The sequence below is a fragment of the Cryptomeria japonica genome, chromosome 7 (genome assembly GCF_030272615.1).
Source record: "Cryptomeria japonica chromosome 7, Sugi_1.0, whole genome shotgun sequence".
NCBI lineage: Eukaryota > Viridiplantae > Streptophyta > Pinopsida > Cupressales > Cupressaceae > Cryptomeria > Cryptomeria japonica.
In genome coordinates, this window is record NC_081411.1 from 421,592,001 (window position 1) to 421,615,500 (window position 23,500).

Consider the following 23,500-nt stretch of genomic DNA (forward strand, 5'->3'; position numbering starts at 1 on the left):
CCATGTTGCCAAATCTCTTCAAAAATAATTTTTGTCCTAAAAATTCCCTCACATCGGTTTGAATTGAATCTTTCAAAAAAAGATTTGTAATATTAAAAACAATCCAAAAAAGGTGTGCTTATTGAAATTACTGGAAATTCTCATCGTGCGTATGATGTATCTAAATTGACTCTCGAGTGCTCGTGGTCAAATAATTGACGCTCTATGCTCGTGGTCAAATTACCTAGTCGTCAGATTCCATTGACTTGTTAATAGCGCATTATGTACCACGCAAGCCGCCTTCCAGAAAAGATAAGGATATGAAACTCTTTATATACAGATCTTACTGTTGCCTGCAGCCACGGGAATTCGCCTTCAAAGCTTTCTGTGTTTCCTTGTTACTAACTGTGAGAGGCTTGACGATTGCAAAATCCTTGGTTTGTTTTCTGGAGATTTGCGTGCAAAGAAAAAAGATTTACATGGGACGGACTCCTTCCTGTGGAAAAATGGGACTTAGGAGAGGTCCATGGACACCAGAAGAAGATCTGCTTTTAACAAATTATGTCCAGGCTTACGGCGAAGGCCGCTGGAGATTTCTCTCCAATAAAGCAGGTTTCTCTTTTTCCATTTTTTAAATAAATGTTTAATAATCATACCTCATCCCCTAGAATTAAGTTTAGGGTTATGCTGGCTGCCGACAGTTGTGTTTCCAATTTAGGGTAAGGAATTTGCCCGTATGTGTATTTCTCATATATATTAATTCATTTCAGGTCTGCTTCGATCTGGAAAGAGCTGTAGAATGAGATGGTTAAATTATCTTCAACCTGACGTCAAACGAGGACATATCTTACCTGATGAAGAAGATTTAATTCTCAGGCTCCATCGACTTCTGGGAAACAGGTCCATCCTCATTCCATTCAAAATATTCTTCTTTTTAATTTTAAGTGAAACAAGATGCCATAAAATCAAATTGCAAGTAAAAGAATATGAAATCATTTCATGTCTCAAATGATTTCAGATGGTCTTTGATCGCTGGACGTTTGCCTGGAAGGACGGACAATGATATAAAAAACTTCTGGAACTGTCACCTAAGCAAAAAGCTTATAAGCCAGGGGATAGATCCTCGTACACACAGGCCCCTTTCTGAATCTGAGGACATTTGGTGGGTCCCTCATAAAAGTGGTATGCAACAAAACATTCCCCAATCCTCTACAACACCAGAAAGTGCCGATCCAGAAACACATGACAAAGATTCGGATTTCAAAGTAGCAAGTGGTAAGGAGAACCAGAATCGCTCTTCAGTGGCACCCCCCATTTTGTCTTCCACAAGTGAGATTGTTGCTAACGTTGAGGTCAGTAATTCCAATTGCTGTCAGTTTCCTTATTCCCTTCCTGTAACTCCAATGGCAACAACTAATGGAAATACCAGTTCATATATGCACCCTTCGTTTCTACACTCATTTATTAACGAAGGGTTTGAGCTGCAGTCTGAACTTGTAAGTTCTAACCATTATTTATGGTCTGCACTCCACTCTCCAAGTACGCATTACCATCGTTCTCGTTGACCTAAGGATATTACTGAACTATATTCTGGATATTTAATTCATTTTTCTTTCATGTATTCTTCACTTCAACTCTGTATTTTTACAATTAACGTACACCCCTAGCCTGGACACCCAAGGTGCTGTATTTAAGCCTTTCAAGATCTGGGACAAAGTCCTCATTTGCTATGAAGGTTGGACACCCATGGTGCTGTATTTAAGCCTTTCAAGATCTGGCACAAAGGTCTCATTTGCTATCAACATTTTGAAACCATCTTATTACTATCTCTTTGAGCCAAATGACAACCAAGTATTTTTCAATTAACAGCATATAAAATCAGTACTAATTTATGCAGTCCAGAAAGAATTTATCTTGCTTGGCTTCTATAAACGGGACAAAGTCAAAAATATTTATAGATGTCGCAGCCTCTTTCAAAAATTTATAGAAGAATAACCTAACTTTATTATATTTTCATGCATATAGCATGTAGGGTGACTTTGTGTCCTTCAGAAAAATAAAACACATGCATTTTGAAAATAAAAATTGATGCAAATTATGCATGGTGCTGGGTTGCAATCATTTATTAGCATATTTCTCTTTGATATTGAGTGAATTCAGAATATGTTTTAGAGAGTTAAAAATTGAACTTTTGTTACTGCTTTCATAAAGATATTTATAAGTGTAGTTCAATTCAATTTCTTTTTTTTCTCTTAAATCAAATTTCAAATGATATTTCAAACTGAAATATTTTGTGTAGCTATTATGGACAAAATTCTTGACTAATTTCATTTCACTCATAATATCACAAAAAAAAATTCTTTATTCTCCAATTTCTTCAAAAGAATAAAAAATAAAAAACTATAATTCTTGTGTAATATGTATGGAAGTTAATGCAATATACTCTATTTTTTGCAAAGGAAAGAGTGATTGAAATGTTCTATTTAGAGATCCATGTAGCCAAACTCAAACCAAGAGAAAATAATTATTAGACAAGGACTTTAAATCATTCAAACATCCTCTTCAATTAGAATCAATAAAATCAGCAGATTCAAAGTTTTTAGAAGCATAATAATGAATACCAAAATTTATTGTACCTTTCACATACCTCAATATCTTCTTGACTACCTTCATATAAATATCAGATAGCTATATAATACCTTTAGACTAGAGAAACTCTGCAATATCTAGTTTTGTGAGAGTTAAAAACATCAAACAATAAAAAAAAATTCTATATGTTATCTCATCAACTATTTCAGTGAGCCAAACTTGCAAGGTACGGGATCACAAGTCACTACTGGCCCCTATGCGAGGACAAGGAGTAGGAACCAGGAGAAGAGTACCTCCAGGTTCATCATGGAGGAGCTTGAGGAAATCAACAAGGGTATGATCCAAAATAATTCAGAGCTTATGCAATCTCTGGTTTAATGGTTTTTAGTTTTTTCTGTTAGTGTTTTTTGTGTTTTTGATGTGTGGGTGTGACCCCTATTTATGTGGCTGTTTTGTCATTGTTTCTAGACTGTTTAGCGACTATTTAATTTTTTGTATCTCTCTTTGACTTCATATTTTGGGTCCCTATAAAACCCATTTATCTTAATCATAAATTATTTCAGCACAATATTCCTTGCATGACACAACTCCATTAGTAATTGGAGTGGAGGTTGTTTTACAATCAACCATACCACTTTTTTTCAATATATCTTCTATATATTTTGTTTTACAAACAAAAGTTTCATCCTCACTTTGATGAATCTCCATTCATAATTACATGAGACCTATATATCTTTTATTAAAAACTAATTCACCATAGGAATTTTAAATTCATCATTCATTTTAGAAATATTTCCAAAACAAACTTACAACAAGAATAGACCTCATTTCCTATACTAAAGAGTAAGCTAACTCTTACTTCTATACAAGTCATTTTGATGAAAATATATATCAACCCTAGCATACCATGTTCTTGGTACATTCTTGAAATCATACAAGGCTTTTCTGACTTTTAGATTTGGTGTTCTTTACCTTGCACATCAAAATATTGTGATTTTTGGACATATATTTACTCTTCTAAGAACCCATTCAAACTTTTTCACATCCATGTGATGTATGCTTCATTTTTTTGATATATAATAATGAAATCATCATTCTAATGGTCCCTTGTTCTACTATAGATGTAAATATTTTGTCATAATCTATCTCATATGTTTGCATCAAGTCTTTAGCAACTAACTATGCATCGTGTCTTTCAACACTTCCATTGCTATTGTACTTAGTGTTGAATACTTACCTAGTACCAATCATTTTCTTGTCACACTGAAGCTCTATAAATTCCAAGAGTATTATTTTTTTAATGAAATCTATCTCTTATTATATTTTCTACACCAAACCTTTTTAGAACACGCATATTCAAAACACAATAGTTTAAAATCAATTTGTGAAAATAAAACAAAATTTAATACCTCACTTATTAAATGCATTCATTTTCTTAACTTATACTCTTCTAACAAATATCATTTAAAACCATGAAATCGAAACTAGACATTACATTAAAATTAGAAGAGGAGATACTTTGTGAACTTGTATAGGAAACTACAAAAATATCCTAAAGTATCTCTCTAAATATGCTACAACCAAGAGAACAAAGTATCCCTCCATCCTCTAAACCTACCAAAGAATAAAACAATACGAATAGAGAATGGGAATACACATAAAACCATACCTGAGAAAAGTAGGTAAATTGGGAAGAAGCAACAATAGTTTTCTTCCTTAATAACATGGCCTCTAACTCATAAACCAAATAGATCTACCCTACAACCACAACATAATCACTTTCATTGATCTCCCCGATACTAGAACCATTCATAACACCTTCACCCCTATATGAGTGCTAAGAAGAATAAATATTTATATCCCAAAAACACTCACAAGCCATGTGAAATGTAGGGAAATGGAGTCTAGCCTAATATTGTAAACTAGGAACCATTTTCAAACTATTTCACTAGGGAACATTCAATTAGGTTCAACTTCAATCCTATAGGAGAGCTAAGGACTGTGATTGGTTGTTCCCTTTTCAATGTTGAGTGGATATGATTAGATATGATTGAATTGAAAATGTAAGCACTAGGTTAATCATTGTAAAATTGACAATCTTTAAAAAATATATATATAAACATATTAGAAATCTAAGACATAAGTACAAATCTTGAAATAGGAAACAGAAAGAAATCTACCACTAAAGTATAGAGCTAAAAGTGTTAGTCAAGTGTGCTAGGTCCCCTAGACCTTGAGGTTCTTTTGTAATCTAAAGCTTCAAATTCTATATCAAGATGCTCTACATATCATTCCCTTTAAAATTAAGGCAAGAAGTGTCAACAATATTCACATCTATGAATTGGTATAGACATAGGGTTATTACTAGTCCAAAATATGGAACTATATGTCTTATAAAATGTTGTGTTGTATAGGACTTTTCCTAAGTCAAACCTCAAGTAGGAATTAACCTCCACTACAAATAAAATTGACTATAAAAGAGATCTTACCCCTTGTAGGGAAGAGGCCAAATCTGAAGTGAAAAGTCGAATTGATAAAATTATACCTCAAAATTGATAATGGTGGTGATGAAATTCTCTTTAGATGATTCATGTGTTAATGGAATAAAATGATAAATCATAACAAAATCCATCATGAAAACATAATTGAAGATAACTTATTATTACTTGATGGTCCTTGTTAGTCATATCTTCCCTTAAACAAATTCATCAATAAAATACATGAAACCAATAGAAAGAAGGAACCATCTATGTATTCTCAAGACCTAAAGTGTTAATACCACCCAAACACTTCTTCACAACTAGATCCTCAAGAACACAAGAAATATTATTGAATCTAGATGAATAAAGGGATAAATCTATACCACTATTAGTCCAATTGATCTCAAAGATAAATATAGCATTGAAATAAGAATCTAGCTAGATGTTGATTAGATGAATATAATATTTCTCATCATATAACCCACTCCATTCATCTTCAACCCTCCAATTGTATATTTCTAACCATAAACTTAATTTTCCTCACTTCACACACCATACCATTTTCACTCTCTTTCTTATGTCTTATGGATTTCATTATTATTTTTAAAATATAAATTACAATACAATGTTTTAGGAAAATAATAATAATTTTGATTGAAGAATATATATTATTTCAAATATATTCATTTATATTTATGAGTTGGGCATTAATGTGAAAATTAGATCAATTTATAATTTTAAATTTAGTTTTTTATTATCTTATTTTAATGAATCCAAAACAAATTTTCATTACCCTATTTAAATTTATATGAGAGATCTAAATTATAAATATATATAATGATGAAAAATATATGCCTTACATTTTCACCTTTTGTATTGTACAATTTTTTTGTGCTCATCTTACACATTTATCTTAACACATAAACATTTGTTATTTTTAAATTTATATTTAATCATAGACTCAAATTTAACTATGTGTTTCAATTAAATAAAAAATGTTACTCTTTAGTTATTTGTTTAGTGTCCATCCATTCACTATTTTTCATAGTATAATGCTGCATCTATATAATAAATTTGCATTGCCATTCAACAATGAGGTCTGTAACACTGGATTCAAACTAAGCCTTTATATGACTCATTTGCACAATATTCAAAATTTTAAGTTTTAACATATACTCAAAATATGTGGAATAAATTACCAAAAAATCATATTGAAATACATACTATATAAATAAAAATAAACACATTAACTTTATATTGAAGCTGGGTAACGTATTGCAGTGGTGGCACTCCCCATGGGATCTCATGCCAACCACTTATCCAAAGCCATGGCATCTTACCAAGCTATTACCCTAGCCAAAACCTTGGGTTATAAAAAAGTTTGGCTCGAGGGAGATTCAAATAACATCATAAGATGTCTTAAGAGTTTTTCCCCCCCATCTTGGACTATCAAAAATATTATATCTTCTACCAAGGAGATAATTAACTCCTTTGAGTGGTGTGTTATTTCACATAATTATAGAGAAACCAATGCCATGGTTGACTGGGCTGCCAACATGGTTGTTCACGCTGATCAAATGATCTGCTAGAGAGGTGAGATGGATCTTCCTAATGATGCACATGTCATCCGCATTTATGAAAGAGTGCATGGAAAAGAGGGAGCGATAAGTGATGATAACAACGTACTTATCAATGAAAGTTGTTATAATGAATCAGGAAGAGTGGAGCTTGAAGGATGAGCTGGCGTTTAATGCAACCAAGACCTTGCATGCTTTCTAGGTGTCCATTTCTTTTTCAAGGGTTTCTATTCTCTACATTTTGGCCCCTATTTTTGTTATGTTCTGCATTGTGAAGGGTGTTAGAAAATTTTTTGCGGTTGCAATGGGAGGCAACGGGAAGAGGATTGAACCACTTACCTATGATGAATGGAAGAAGAAAATGAAAGCGTGGGCTATCCTGGAAGCTGCAAAAATGATGGGTTATATGGAGTGAATTCTTCGTAAAAACCCCACTATTACTAGGTTATTCAAGAAGAATTGGAAGGAGGGTAGAATCACCATCGGTGGGAGGAAGGTGGAAATTGATGAAGGAATGATTTCTGAAGTTACTGGGATGCCAATGGAGGGCGGAAAATTCTACAAGGATAGAAAGCTCACAGAGGTGGTCATCAAGCAGTTCCCGAAGGAAGACACTAAGAAAGCCAAATTGGTGAAATCCAACGAGACCTATTATTCATCGAAGGTGATTAAAAAGGTATGGACATGGGTTTTGTTTGCTACAATGCAATATGGTACTCTTGATGGTAGATACTCTTGATTTAATGGTTATTATTTTGTACACTTGAATCACTTCCGACACAAGGATATGGTGTCAATTCCTTTCTACCTTTATTGTTCCTTGAACACTAGTATAAAGGATTTAAGGGCTAACCTGGATAGCAATTTGCCCATGCATGAAGAGTTAATGTTTCTTTTATATAATCATATTAAGGCCACATCTGTTCAGCATTCCATCACTAAGTTTTCGGCCTCGGAAGAGGAGTCTGAGAGTTCAGATGGTAGTGATGATGAGGGGTCTAATACAGAGTTGGAAGGTGATTTTGACATGGATACCTCCGCTAAGGGAACCAGAAAGGGGAAGGATAAAGATATTGCTTATGGTTATGATAGAAAGACTTTCAGAAAAGGGGTTAAGGGAAATAGGAAAAAGGTATAGGAGGAGGACAGTTGGTTTGAAGAAGATGACAGGGATGATAATTGTATGGAGACTAAAAGTGAAAATTCTACCCACCGCCTAAGAAGAAAACTAAGCACAGTCCTGCTATCACTAAAATCAGCTCGGAGAAGGAGGTTCGTACCTTAATGGCCCCTCCACCTCCTTTGGATCCTAATCAATGGAATTTGTGGTGTTGAAAAATAGGGAAAGAATGTGGTGGAAGGTGAGACTCTGCCTCCTAAAGATAGAGTCACAATTGTTTATGTGGAAACCCTCGAGAATAATGTTAATTTTTTATAATTCAATAAAGATAGCAGTGATTCTCCCATAGATATGCTTCACACTGCAAAGAATGGGGTGATGGATCTTTATAAGGTTATAAAATGGATCTACTCAGAGATTGAAAGTTTGAAGTCTAAACAGGGGGACTCTTCTAAGAAAGTGGACATTTTGGAAGCTGTCGGGATGGATAATCTTAGCTCTTTTCTTGAATATTAGAAGGAATTAACAAAAGCCATCGGCGATGCAAAGGCTATCACTCAGGCTTATGGATCCCAATTCAACATTGTGGAGACTAGGTTTAATGAGTTAGAAAAGAGGGTTTACAGTCATGAGGAAACCCTGAAGAAGATTGGAGAACAAAGTCACAAAATTATGAAAGCTTCTGTTGATAATTTTAGAGTCCTGATCAATAAACTGGAACAATTCTAGTTGGAAAAGAATACGATTTATATTCATGAGGACAATGACTTGACCCTTGAAGGTGTGGCCACTAGACCTGGTAAAAGAACTCGGGTGAATACGAGGAAGATGGCTCAGCAAGCTAAGGAACTGGCTGATTTCAAGAGTGTTGCTACCTCTATGCCTTAGCTGGAGAAAGAAGTTGTGGAGCTTCTTAAGAAATTTTCTTAGTTGTGTTGGCTTGTACTTTTGGTTGTCCCTTGGGTGTCATTGTGTTGTCATTTTGTTACTCTTGGATCTCTCGCTGGCTTTTTGTTTTTGCCAACTGTCTTTGTTTGTTGTTTTGTATTTTCTAGACAGTTTGTTGTTTTGTATTTTCTAGTTGCACCTATCATATGTTATCTCTTTTCTAATTTGTTATAAAGGGTTTCAAGGCCCCTTCAAAACCTATTTTTCACGTAATCAAAAACTTTATATATTTTGCCTATTCTTCATTTAATAATTCATTATTAAGTATCGACTATGTTCATTCTTTACTCTAATTATATTTCATAGATCATTTATGTTTTATGATCAAGTATTATATGATCTCAAATTCTGAAATTTAATTTCATTCTAATAAGAATAAAAGTTAATGACTTATTTAAAAATCTTACATGCCTCATCATTTTCTTATCTAAGGTTACAAGTAATGGGGGTGATTTTTTTTCCTTCTTGAAAGAATATTTTTATGTAAGTCCCTTGCCTCACTAAAATTATGCAAACAACTATTGTGTCACATTTTATTAGAATTTATATTTTTATATAAATATTAACTTACAATCAAGTACTATAAGAATTAATAACAATGTATAACTTTATTTATAATAATCTGATATAAATCATGTTTGCTTGGTTTTTCAAAAAAAACTTGTAGGAATTATAAAACATATATTCATAAACTTTATCAAAGTACACTATCTTTATCTATTTGCATATCAACTTAAATTTAGAAGTGGAGTAAAACATCCATATAAATACACATAATTAAAATTCTTATATGTTATTGTTTATAATATTTTAGTAAAGAAAATATTAATTATTATAGTCTATAATATTAATTGAATACTTTTTTAAAATTTAATAGTGTATTTTTTTATTTATTAATATTTAGACAATATATCCTATTTTCTTTACTCTTACCATCTTATTGTCATAATATATTATAAAAGATAATTGAAAACTTGTTAATTAGCACAACCCCTTACTTTAATGTAGTATTTATATATATAAACCAAAATTATACATCCACTTTATTACTTTTAAGAACTAAAAGTAGGGAACAATAAAAAAATTCCTATAATTGTGCATCCAACCATTTATAATCAAAGACACTTATCACATGTAAAGTTGTAGGTATAGCACAAGACTTTCCATCCATAGACTCATCAAAATATATCATGAGAATCAATTTTCTCTATTATAAATGAATGATTGAATTTGGGTTGAATAATAAAAGTTAAAAATTATGTTAAAATTTATTTTAGATATTTTAAAATTTGAAAATTCTAATTATTTATAATTTGAGTAATTTAAATATTAAAGTATTTTTATATATATTATTTTTTTATTCATGTGTATTTTGATAAACAAAATTGTTAAAGAAGCTAATAATAAGTTTATATAAATCTAAGTTATTCATAACTATCTTATTAGTACTTGTCGTTAGGCTAGGCTAGTACTATTGCAATTGGTTGCACCAATTTTCAAAATAATATTGAATATGGTTTTATTTTATTTTAGTTATCATCAAACAATTGGTAATATAAAAAATTTGATAATAAATCTAAACTTTTTTTATTTGATATATGTTACAAGGTAACGGCATGACAAATAAATTTTATCTTTATTATTGAAACTAGGTGAAAATATTTCTCACTTTCATCTCTTTTTGTACTGTAAATATAATAAGAAAGCATTTATTTATACAATAGATTGTTATCCACTGTAAATAAATAATATAGGCTCAACACATTTATAAAAACAATTATAAAAATTTATTACAATAAACAACAACTAATACATATTACAATTTCAGTAAAATGATATCAAATCAAGAACAAAGCCATTACTTGTGACAAATCAAGAGCAATTCTAGATGAACCCTTACTGAAAGAAAACCAAAAGCAGTCTATATGAACTAACATACGGCAAATCAAAAGCAATTCTACATAAACCCTTAATTAAACAAAATGAGAAACAGTTCTCATTAAATTCATGGTGTCCAGTCCCATAATACGATTGAGCGTTTGCATAACTACTATACAATTCATAAGAAACAATAGTTATCCAGAGCAGCTTGATGAAGAGCTCATACATTTAGAACGCACATCTAATTAAAAAACCAAACAACAAATCTACATAAACAAACTTGTGGTAAATCCTACAATGCAATTCAGCGTATACACGATACAACTCAGAGCATACCTGGTTTATAATGAACATAAATAATGAGTTGCCCAAAGCATGTTGATCCAACCTCGTTTCTAACCAGACAAAAATATTACTGCAACTAAGCGGATATTCACTGAGTATAAGCTTCCTGCAAACTGTAAATGTACGAGGAAAAATGAGATGCAGTAAGTGGGTTTCTGAAGCTTTAACTTAGTCCATGTGTTTGGTGTGGTAGGCAGCGAGCGTGCAAATCTACTGGCAAAGTAGAAATTTGGCATGGAATGGTAGAACTATATGTCCTTTCTGCGACGCAACCGACCGTTCAACATGCATTGATAAACACAGAAATTTATTTAATTAGCACCTGATTGATCACCAACTTTACTTTAATACTCATTATTTCCATGTTTCCAACATCGGACAGAAGAATATTTCTGCCACTTAGTTAAACAATATTAATTTGAACGTAGTCATCATTCATCTCTTATTGAGTCTTCTAATTCGGTGATAGAATTTATATTTCATATCTATATAACTGATCTATCATGCAATGTTGAATATATACGTTTCACCTTCTATCAATCATTTCAGTATATAGACATTATCAATTATTAGTATTTTTATATTTAATTAATCTAATTTGGTTTTAGTATTTGTAAAAAAAAAGTGCAATTTATTTATTTTTATTTTCTTTCGTTTTATATTGTTTTTATATTTCTCTTCATTTATTGTCTTGATGTTCTTATTTTGAATCTAAGCTTCATCTTAAATTTGAAAGCTAAATTAATTTTCATAGAGTCATTCTCATAATTCAGATTAAATAGCCAATGTGGATCTATGCCCTAGACAAGATTGACTTTGCAACAATGTTCTAAATTAAACCTCTTTAACAAAGCTTCTACAAACAATCCTAGCCTATTTGGAAGAAGGGCTATTATTGGGTTGAATCTAGATTTTACTATTAATTCTCAAAATCTTATTATACAAAAAGATTCCAAGCTAATCTTAAATGGCTTCTATAGACATTCAAGTGATGTATACCTTAATTTTTGAACTGACCCCACTAAATCTATCAAAATAATAAAATATATATATCTGAAGCCCATTACTTTATCACATTAAATTAATTAAATAATTTTTATTATTCAATTAATATAAATTGAATCAATTTCACATTGTTTGCAAATAAATTAATTTAATTCTAAATTGCCTCAATAGTTAACTATAGTTAACTATCCTAAGATGAACTTTGACGGGTCTTCCTATAGTAACCTGAGGCGGGCAGGAGGATTAGAGATCCATGTGCTCACCTTATCCTCACTTATGCTAGCAACCTACGTGTCCAAACTTCCAACGTGGTGGAATTGGCGGCCGTTTTTCATGGACTTGACATGCCAAGTGAGATGGGTATCTCTAAACTCATTGTGAAAGGTGACTCACATAATACCATTATGATGTTAAATGAAGAATTTAGGCCAGACTAGAAATTTTCTCCTCTCATCGACAAGTGTCGCATCCTCTTCCTTACTTTTGATGAAGTCAGATTCTGCAACATGCGATGCGAGGGGAATAGGGTGGCTGATAAATTAGCCAGACTAGGTATGCTAGTTAATAATTTGAAAGTTTGGTTTTGTGAATGCATGAAGTACCCTTTGATGCCCATGACATGATTTCAAATGACATGCATATTAATCATGTGCAATCCCAAGGCTGATTTTTTAGTATTTTCTATCCTTGCCCTTGCCTTTCCAAGTTGGTTAAGGTAGTGAGATTTTACTTTTGCGACTACCCACCATAGTTGTTTTCAGAGCTATCACTTTCACTTTGTGGTCTCTAGGTTTGAAATGATGGGAGGAGTTTTGAATCAAACCGAACTCGATGAGAGTTTAGAGTTCAAAAAGAATAGCGAATTATGGGGCAAGATTGTCTAAGGAAATCTAGACTCGTATTTGGAGGGCATGAATGGACATGACCTCAAACTCTCTACTACCTTTATTGAAGCCTGGAACAACGAGACTATGAAGTTGGGGAGTGTTACTTTTGAGGTTTTTGAACATATCATTGCAAATGTTACTGGGTATGCTCTGGATGGTGTCACTTTCCCTAAAAACCCTAAGGGAAATTATGAGGATTTTGACCGGTTTTTTAAACTCAGTGAAGGGGTCTCCAAATTGCAAAGTGGCTACAATCATGATGAGGTCTCAGGTATATGGAACGAGGTTGACCTACTCTTAATGAAATACTTCACACTTGATGGAAGGAAGAAGAGATTTCACCTTCATCTCTTCCCTATGCTAAACCATTTATGCCATGGGGTAAGAATGAACTTCCCTTACTAGGTTTTGTCTTCCTTGACTCAATCTATTTCTAGGGTTGTTGCTAAATGTAAACCCTCTTGCACCAGGGTCTTAATCGTAGACTGTATTATTTTCATTTGGATCAAAAGCCCTCGCATAGGGTCCCTACTAGTGAAATTAGATCCACATATGATCCCAATTTGTATGTTGACCTTATTGTGACTATGTCCAACTTTGCAAAATCTTTCCACTCGGGCCCTATTTTCCCACCAGAAAAAATCTTACCAACATGGCCAAATTCAAGGCCATTGCTGATTCTAAAAAGGACCGTATTGAGGAACCCATGGTTGAGGAGAATAAGGACATGGATATTATTGATAATTTGGAGTCTAATTCCATTTCCTCAAAGGAATATAACTCCTTTGAAACCACGAGCTCCGATTCATCTCTTGCCAAGAATGTTGTTGATGATGCTAACCCACCCCCCCCACTAAACCCCTAAGCTCTATTACAATCCTCACCGAGCTTGTGAAGGATATCCACAATGATGTGCAAATGCAAGATGACCTTCTTAAGTGGCTTTTCAGATAGATCAATGTTTCTATTAAAAATATTAACAGGTTGGAGATACTTATATAAGTTGAAGCTAAGGCTAATACTTGGGCTAAGGGTGCAAATGAGGACATAATCTAGAAGGCGGCCAATAATTTCATTAGCCTTGTGGATAATTGGGACAAGATGAAAGGGAGAATTGATGACTTGAATGCTAAGATGAGAATGACTGACATGAAAGCTAAGTTGGATGAAATTTGGCATGCCTAGGAGGCCTTGATAATTGGTGTTGGTCCTTCGAAATCTATGGTAAAAGCCACCCTTATTTAGCTATGGTTTCTTCTGGCTCTAGGTTCAGCTCCTCTAAAAAGATGTCCTTTTCTATTAAAGTCTTAACTTTATGCCAGGATTGTCAAGATAAAAATTACCCCTTGTAGTTGGTCATCCCTTTGTGCCTTTCATGGGTGGTTTTCTAGTATTTTGTGTTCTCTAGGTTTTGTTATTGGCTCTATTCTCGTTGGTCTATTACTTTCTTTGGTGGTTCTCAACTGCCCCTGCTAGTTTTTCTTTGTTTTTGTGGGGGAGTTTTGACTTGCTGCACATCCCTCATGTGCACCAAGTGTTGCTTCATAGTTATGTAATGGTATGGGCCTATCCTACTTTTTAATCAAAACTATAGTTAACTATCCTATCAAAATAGTTAACTAATTAATAAACTAGCATTCCAACAATATAAGTTTACTGTAGTTAACTAAATAATAAACTAACATATCGAATAACATAATTTTACTATTTATTATCTTACTCTTGATGGCTTCCTTCTCTCTCCCAATTTCAAATTTTGGAGACCCTACCAACTCCACTAGAGTTAATGAATTCCCTACCTACAACCTAGTGGTTGATATTTTTAATATGAGACCAAACTCTCCCCTATCTAGATCCTCGAAGGCTAAGCAAGGTGATTGTGGAAATTTTTGTCCTGGGATTATGGTGAATCATTCATCCACCCCTTCATTGATCAATGCTTCCTTTATAGACTATTGTTTAATCCCTTGTGTGGAGCTCTTCCTAGTGCTACCTAAAAGTGTCTTCCCTATGCCTCCATTTTTCTAATGGTTGTCTTGGGTAAAGAGGTGCCTGATTGTATTTCCTTCTTTGAGAGAAAACGATTAGTTTGTAGGTTTAGTCACGTGTGGCCCTCCCTATCAAACTTGTACGCTTAGATTACTAACCACTAAAACATTGTAATTATAGATAAGGTTTATATTTAGCCTTGTTCCCATCATTTCTTTGTTGTTTTATTTTCCTTCTTTGAAGATTGTAACATTGTCTTCGACACATGGGTGATTGGAAATGGGACCCGCACCCTCTCTCTTCACACCTAGTCAAGTTCTCTTTCAATCCTTTAAAAGAATCTACAAGTGTCTCTTCAATATGGGTAAGGCTTCATTACCCCTCCTTCACTTTTGGTGCAAATCAACCTATGAGGCTATTAGCAATATGTTGTGCAACTTTATCAAGGTGGACCCAAAATTTAGTAACTTCTCCCATAGGTCTTATGCCCATATCTAGTTAGATATTCAACTTTTGAAAGTTTTGTCAAGAAAGATAATTTTGTAGGTGGGTGAGAAAACATGGACTCAATTAGTTACTTACAAGGGATATTTGATCCACAGTAGAAGCCACTCTTATATGGGCCAGTTGGCTTCCTCTTGTCCCCTGGGTCCCATTTGCAATTTTCCACTTGGTGGAAGAATGTGCACCATTACTATCTCATTGTCTTCCCTAATTCTTCAGATGATGTATCGAAGAACTCTATAGATTCATTTCCTCCTTCTCTTGTTTCCTCACTTGGTTTTCTTCCCAATCTACCGCTATTGTTTCCCCTACTACTAGAGACTCAAGTTTCCTTCCTCTTCCTTCAATGGTCCATAATACCCTATCTCTAGATTGTGCAATTTCATGCTTAAAATAAGGATTTTTTCAAGGTGAAACTTTTTCTATCTATTTTGTGGGTGCCTCCTCCCCTCCTCATAAGGTTTTTACTAGTAAGGATAATGCCTCTTAGACTATTTTTAGTTGCAAAAAAGAATCAATCCTTAATAGATCCTCACTTCTAGAATGTTTTGTTGGGGTTGAAGTTGGACCCCAACTCTGATCTCAATTAATTTGACATGTGGTTTTGTTTTATATAAGGTAAAATATGTTGCAATACACACACATTTTATATTGTAATAATGGTTCATCTAGCACTATAGATAGGACCTAGTTATATGTAATGTATTGCTAACCTTGGCACTTGGAACAAAAGAAAATCTATCATTATTTACATTCAGTTTTTATTTTGAGTTTAATTTTTTGGTAGTAGGATAGATTGATTCTCATTGTGACTCAGAGTACATAAGTGATGCAAATACAGGGAGGGAGAATTGTCAAAACGCGTTTGAACCCCTAGTTACCAATTGTTTATTCAAATTGAATTCATACAACAACATATTTGTATAGGAAATAGAGGAATTGTAGAAAAATGAACCTTCAATATGATACCAGTGATTGCAAAATTTTCAAACTATGTTATAGAATCAGACTCAAAAATTCAAATTCTCAAAATAAACTTCTGAATCCGTTTTTCAGTGTTTCCATTCAATTTACAACAAATTTATACTTTCCTGCCATGAACGTTGGATTGCATGACTATTCGACTAGCAGATTTGAAAACTCAAATTTTAACACTCACATTAGAATAACAATTCCGAACTGACAAAACACTACTGGACACCACTGTCGAGATAGCAATCTTGAACTGAAGTCTTTTTTCACCCATTGGAATAACTAATATCAGGGGGATAACCTTTTTGTGCAATTTTGACAGAATAAACTTACTCTGATGTCCCTATGTCAGCATAACTATAGCGAACGAGGTAATTGGACAACTATCAGGATAATCTTCCACAGTCGATTAAACAATATTTGCCAATCCTGATAGAAGAAACTATCCCGATAACACTTTTATTGGGATAACTATCCCGATGACAACTTTGACAACTTTTTACAATAATGACATTGTATCGGGATAACTATCCCCATGACAACATTTGATAATTTTTCCAACCTTGCAAATTATGACTCCAACTTTGACATACAGACCTGAAAACATGAAATAACATTACAAATGGTCTCCATAGACCTTATTGAATCAAAATGACATGACCCCTATTCCCTAAGACTCAAACATTTAATTGACATAGCAACTAAACTCTAGGTGCTCCTGCACCATACACCTGGAGAGGAAAAATTTCATGCTCCTGATGAAATGAGATGTGCAATAGAGACCCCATGATGTGCTATATCCTCATCTAACATCCAAGTGGCATCTTCATTTGGTAGTCCTAGCCACTTGACTAGGTGCTCCATATAAACTTTCCTCCTTGTCCTCTTCACTTATCTTGAGTCCAAAATGGCTTCAAGTTGTATATGCTAAGCAAGTGGAAGGTCCTAGACCCATTCCATATCAGCATCTTCAGCCCCTTCTTCTCCTTGACCTGCAAAATCAAATTTCTTATAGGGATTCAAATTTGCTACATTGAATATAGGTGAGATAGCAACCCTCGGTGGGAGTTCAATCTCATAAGTATTATTGCCATACTTTTGAACCACTTTACATGGCCCTATCTTCTTCATCATCAACTTTGTATACTTGCTCTTCTCTTTCTATGCAATCACTAATTATGCTTAGATTACACACACACAAAAATCCCAATCAGAACCTAAGCTCTAATACCACTTTGATGCAAATACAGGGAGGGAGAATAATCGAAACGTGTTTAAAACCCTAGTTACCAATTTTCCAATCAAATTTAAGTCATACAACAACATGTATATGTATAGGAAATAGAAGAATTAAGGAAAAATGAAGCTTCAATACGATACCAGTGATTGCAAAAATTTTAAACTATGTTCCAGAATCAAACTCAAAAATTCAAATTCTCAAAATACACTTTCGAATCCATTTTTCAATGTTGCTATACAATTTATACCAAATTTTTACTTTCCTGCCATGATCGTTGGACTACATGATTGTTCAACTACTAGATTTGAAAAATCAAATTTTAACACTAACATCGGAATAATAATTCTGAACTGACAAGACATCATCGTCAGGGAAGCAATCCTGAACTAAAGTCTTTTTTCACCCATTGGAATAACTAATATCGGTGGGATAATCCTTTTGTGCAATTCTGATAGAATAAACTTACCTTGATGTCCCTATGGCGGCATAGCTATACCAAACAAGGCAATTGGACAACTATTGGGATAACCTTCCATAGTCGATTAAACAATATTTGCCAATCCCAATAGAATAAACTATCCTAATGACACTTTTATCAAGATAACTATCTCGATGACCACTTTGACATCTCTTTAGAACAATGACACTTTATTGTGATAACTATCCCGATGACAACATTTGACAATTTTTCCAACCTTGCAAATTATGACTCCAACTCTAACATACAAACCTGAAAATATGAAATGACATTACAAATGGTCTTCATAGACCTTATTGAACCAAAATGGCATGACCCCTAACTCCTAAGACTCAAACATCTGATTGACATAGCAACCAAATTATAGGTGCTCCTACACCAATAAGTTAGGGATAGAAACCATATCCAAAGTTAATTATTTCTTTTATTTACTTCATGTATTGAGAGAATATCTATTACAATACTACAAAAGTAATATAAAAGGGATACCCACCTAGGTCTAACAGAGCCTTAAGTGTAGAGGATATAACCTAGATCCTTATCCCTAGTTATTATCCTGTTAATTGGCCACCTGATCCAAACCCTTGAACATTGAGATTGGCTTCTCATAAAGGATATTTGGAGACATCAGTTGGAAACACCAACAAAACCAATAAGAAATAGGGAACCTGACCCTAGATTAAGAATTTCTCTTACTCAATAGAAGAAAGAGGGAGAGTACAAGTAACATGACCTTTCGTTTGTTTACTAACAATAGTCCAAAAAAAACTATCATCCAAACTCCCATAAGGAAGGAGTAGAATAGGAGGTCCCCCCTCAAGGAGACAAACATTAATGAAAAAGGGAACAATAGAAAGAGAGGGTGAATGGAAGCCAATAATCAATGAAGAAGACTAAATCAAAGTAGAAGATATGTGAAACACTAGAAGAGAGAACTTAGAGTAAGGAACAACAATAGGAATAGCAAGAGAAGGCAATGCCACCCTAATAAAGCACTCCTCAAGTTTATAAGAAGAGACATCTATCTAAGAGACATGATCCTCAACATTTAAGTGATTGTAGAAATATTCTTCTGCCAAGTAGAAAGACCCTTCTAATGACCCTAAGAGCAATCCAAATCCAAGTGGCCAATAGCAAAGAAATGATGACGAAAAAAAGGGATGACCTTATAATCCAAAGGTTGAGACCCAAGCTGATCCTGAACCATCAAAACCACATCTCTATGAAGTGGCAAGAGAGGTCAACATCCACCAAGAAGTGAGGATAGGTAGAATTCCCTATGAAGGAAGTGGACTCATCAAATTTCACAAACCTACCAATAGAATTACCAATAGTTTCATAACACAACAATTCCCTAAATTAGAGGGAAAGAATAGAAATTCACGCCCATTACTGAATGCACGTTAAGAGGTTTGGATAGGTGATTTAATTTATTAGTCCATGGATTAAGAGAGAGGGAATGATCTCCCTAAACCCAGAACTAGCTTAAAACCAAGTTCCTTTCCTCTAAAGAAGCAAAGGAATCAATGACGAGGCCTTTAGCACAACAATCAAGCTTAATCTATTTTATCTAAGGGGTCACTAAGAATCTAAGACCCAACCATGGAGATCTAGTAGGGAAGGCCAAAGAATTAAAAATCTGCAAACCAAGGCCCTTCTTAAGTATAATTATTCTTTCTCCACAACATCATAACCATGAACCAACACATGGAGGACTTTTCATAAGGGGGAGGACTAGGTTTTATTTGATGAGGAACAAAAGACCCAACAATTAGAGTGAAGCTCTAAACAACCCTACCAGAAGCCAATGACTTAGAAGCCTCAACCCCAACCCCTAATGGACCAACACATGTAGAGAACACCATAAGAGAGATCCCAACATTGGAAGCATCACCCAAACCTATAACTAGTAGACCCTGAGACATGTACTCCAATTCTACATACATCATCAAACATAAGCACCCCAACCCCGTAAAGCATGACCAATAGGGGGAAAAGAGCACACATATCCTAGCAAACCAATAAGTGTTAGGAAAGTAAACAAAGAGGAAGTCATGACCCCAGGAATAGGCTCAAAAGCCACTGAAAGAGATGATACAATGAGAGAAGAAGCCTTGACACTAGCAAAAGCAAGAGTGTCTTTCTCTAGAAGCACAACACAAGGAAAAGGAATAGCGACAACACTATGAGTAGAATCTCAAGTGGAATCGGGATTAGGAATTATCATTCATCTCTCCCATCTTTGTGTAGTTGAAAAACATCAATATTTGGTATTTTATCTTCCATAAGAAACCCTACTTTCATAAAAGTGGATGATCATAGTTGATAGGATACTGATGCTTTCTCCTTGTTTATTCTTGTTGTCTCTTAATCATCAAGCTAGTACAAATGAGGACATGTTTGGTGTCAACCCTTTTATGTTGGAATGATATTATAGAATAAAATGTTAACATATTTTCTTAGGCGTGTTTAGTTAGAGTTATTGATTCATTCGGGAGTGTGTATTTTGATGTAAATCTTTTAAGCATTTTTATATTTCAATAATTGCTTGTATCACTTTCCTGTTTTAAGGACACAACGCATTTCTATTGAGAAGACATTGGTGTCAAATGGTATCGATTTTTAATTTTTTCTATAAATAATATCTAACTATAGATGGAAATTGTGTGATTTGTAAGAATGGATACATAGAATTAAAGATAAACATGCATAGATCATATTAAGAAAAAATATGTATTTTAGAATTTAAATACAACTTTCAATTTGTAATGTTAGGAGATAGGTTCTTATAGATACCCTTAATGACATGTTATAAGATATAATTATAAAAAATACTACATATAAAAATTAGGTAAAATAAATATTAATTAAATTTTATGCTACAAATTGTACTCTTTTATCTAAAGGCCAAACATCAGTAGAATGCTATCTAAGAAGCAGTACATTTGAATGCAAAGATTAAACACTCATTTAATTTTATACTACAAACTATATTTTCATATCTAAAAAACTAAATATAAATTGTACTCTTATTTCAGAACTAAACATTAATTAAATCCTATGCTAAAAATTATATTGTTATATCCACTATCCATGTTGCCAAATTTACCAAATCAACTTAATCTCTTCAAAAATAATCTAAGCTAAGTTCAAAAATAAAAAAATCTCACATTGGCTTGAATTCAGTCTTTCAAAAATCAAGGGTTGGACCCCCACTCTATTGATGAGAACTTTTTGTGTTACGTACGAGGTCATGAAGTCTTTCCAAACCCATGTGATATGAGAGACATGTGATACCCCAAACCCATGTGATATGAGAGGCATGTTCCCAAACCCATGTGATATGTGATACCAAGGGTCACATTGCTTGAGTCTTTAAATAAACCAAAAAAATCTGTCTTTCATAGAAAAATTTATAGAATTAAGAACAACCCACAAAAAAGGTGTGCTTATTGGAATTAGTGGCAATTCTCGTCGTTTGTATATGATACGGCTAAATGGACGCTCTAGTGCTCGTGGTCAAATTACCTAATCCTTACATTACATTAACTTGCTCATAGCAGATTATGTACCACGCAAGTCGCCTTCGAGAAAAGATAAGGATCTGAAACTCTTTATATACAGATCTTACTGTTGCCTGCCACGGGAATTCGTCTTGAAAGCTTTCTGTATCTCCTTGTTACTAACTGTGAGAGACTTGACGATTGCAAAAACGTTGGTTTATTTTGTGTGGATTTCTGTATAAAGAAAAAAGATTTACATGGGACGGACTCCTTCCTGTGGAAAAGTGGGACTTAGGAGAGGTCCATGGACACCAGAAGAAGATCTGCTTTTAACAAATTATGTCCAGGCTTATGGCGAAGGCCGCTGGAGATTTCTCTCGAAGAAAGCAGGTTTCTTTTTTTTCCGTTTTCTAAATAAATGTTTAACAATTATACATCATATTGACCTAAAATGAGGTTTAGGGTTATGCTTGCTCCTGACAGTTGCATTTCCAATTTAGAGTAAGGAATTAGCTCGTATGTGTATTTCTCATATATAAAAAATCATTTCAGGTCTGCTTCGGTCTGGAAAGAGCTGTAGAATGAGATGGTTAAATTATCTTCAACCTGACGTCAAAAGAGGGCATATTCTACCTGATGAAGAAGATTTAATTCTCAGGCTCCATCGACTACTGGGAAACAGGTCCATCCTCATTCCATTCAAAATATTCCTGATTTTAGTTTTAAGAAGTTACCAATAAAATCAATTTGAAAACAAAAGAATATGAAGTTATTTCGTGTCTCAAATGGTCTCAGATGGTCTTTGATCGCTGGACGTTTACCTGGAAGAACGGACAATGATATAAAAAATTTCTGGAATAGTCACCTAAGCAAAAAGCTTATCAGCCAGGGCATAGATCCTCGTACACACAGACCCCTTTCTGAATCTGAGGATATATGGTGGGTCTCTCAAAAAACTGATATGCAAAAAAATCTTCACCAATCCTCTACAACATCAGAAAGCGCCAATCCAGAAATACATGACAAAGATTCAAATTTCATAATAGCAGGTGATAAGGAGGACCAGATTTACTCTTCAGTGGCACCCACAATTTTGTCTTCCACCAGTGAGATTGTTGCAAATGGTAAATTGAGTAATTCCAATTGTTGTGAGACTCCGAAACAGGGAACATACAGCAGCTGGCTTTCTTATTCCCTTGCTGCAACTCCAATGGCAACAACTTATGGAAATACCAGTTCATACATGCACCCTTCGTTTCTGGAGTTATTTATCAATGAAGGGTTTGAGCTGCCAGAGCCTACTGTTGAATTCAATTCTGTTTCACAGCAGTGCTCACATCGGTCTGAGCTTGTAAGTCCTAGCCGTGATTTGTGGTCTGCACTTCATTCTCCAAGTACGCATTACCATCCTTCTCGTTGACCTAAAGATATCACTGAACTATACTCTGTTTATTTTTTTGCTTTCATGTGTTCTTCACTAAACTGTTTGTATTTGTACTATAAAACCTAAAAAATGTCCTAAAGGGTGTACGGTTTACCCCTGGTTTGGACTCCTGTGGTGCTGTTTTTAAGCCTTTCAAGATCTGGGACAAAGTCGCTATCAAGATTTGTAAACCATCTTATTGCTATCTCTTTGAGCCAAATGACAACCAAGTATCTGTCAGATAACAGCATATAAAACGAGTATTGATTTCTGCTGTATACAAAGAAATTATGTTGCTTGGCTTCTATACACAGCACAAACACAAAAATATTTATATAGGTCGCAGCCTCTTTAAAATAATTATAGAAGAATAACATTAACATTATTATCTTTATATGATGCAGGGTCAGTTTGTGTGCTTTACAAAAATGAAACACATGCATTTGGAAAATAAAAATTGATGCAAACTAGGCATGGTGGTGATTTGCAATCAATTATAAACATCTTTTTCTTTCAACTTGAAAGGACTCACGATATGGTCGCTGAAATTGAACCTTTTGTCACTCAATTGGAAGGATTC

At 33.9% G+C, this 23,500-nt stretch overlaps 1 protein-coding gene across 3 annotated transcripts; it reads left to right on the top strand.

Annotated features, from left to right (window-relative positions):
• Window positions 1-275: 275 nt before the first annotated feature.
• Window positions 276-23,412, top strand: LOC131065610 (transcription repressor MYB5). 3 transcript variants are annotated; one of them, XM_059209223.1, is made up of 4 exons: window positions 276-591; window positions 750-879; window positions 22,293-22,891; window positions 23,325-23,412. In XM_059209223.1, the coding sequence occupies exons 1-4, from the start codon at window positions 300-302 to the stop codon at window positions 23,372-23,374; spliced, it is 1,071 nt and encodes a 356-aa protein (XP_059065206.1). In that variant the 5' UTR covers window positions 276-299; the 3' UTR covers window positions 23,375-23,412. The 3 variants fall into 3 exon arrangements, with proteins under 3 accessions (XP_059065206.1, XP_057856154.1, XP_057856155.2); XM_058000172.2 differs by lacking the exons at window positions 276-591; window positions 750-879 and adding exons at window positions 21,445-21,887; window positions 22,050-22,179; XM_058000171.2 differs by lacking the exons at window positions 22,293-22,891; window positions 23,325-23,412 and adding an exon at window positions 998-1,805.
• Window positions 23,413-23,500: the final 88 nt, after the last annotated feature.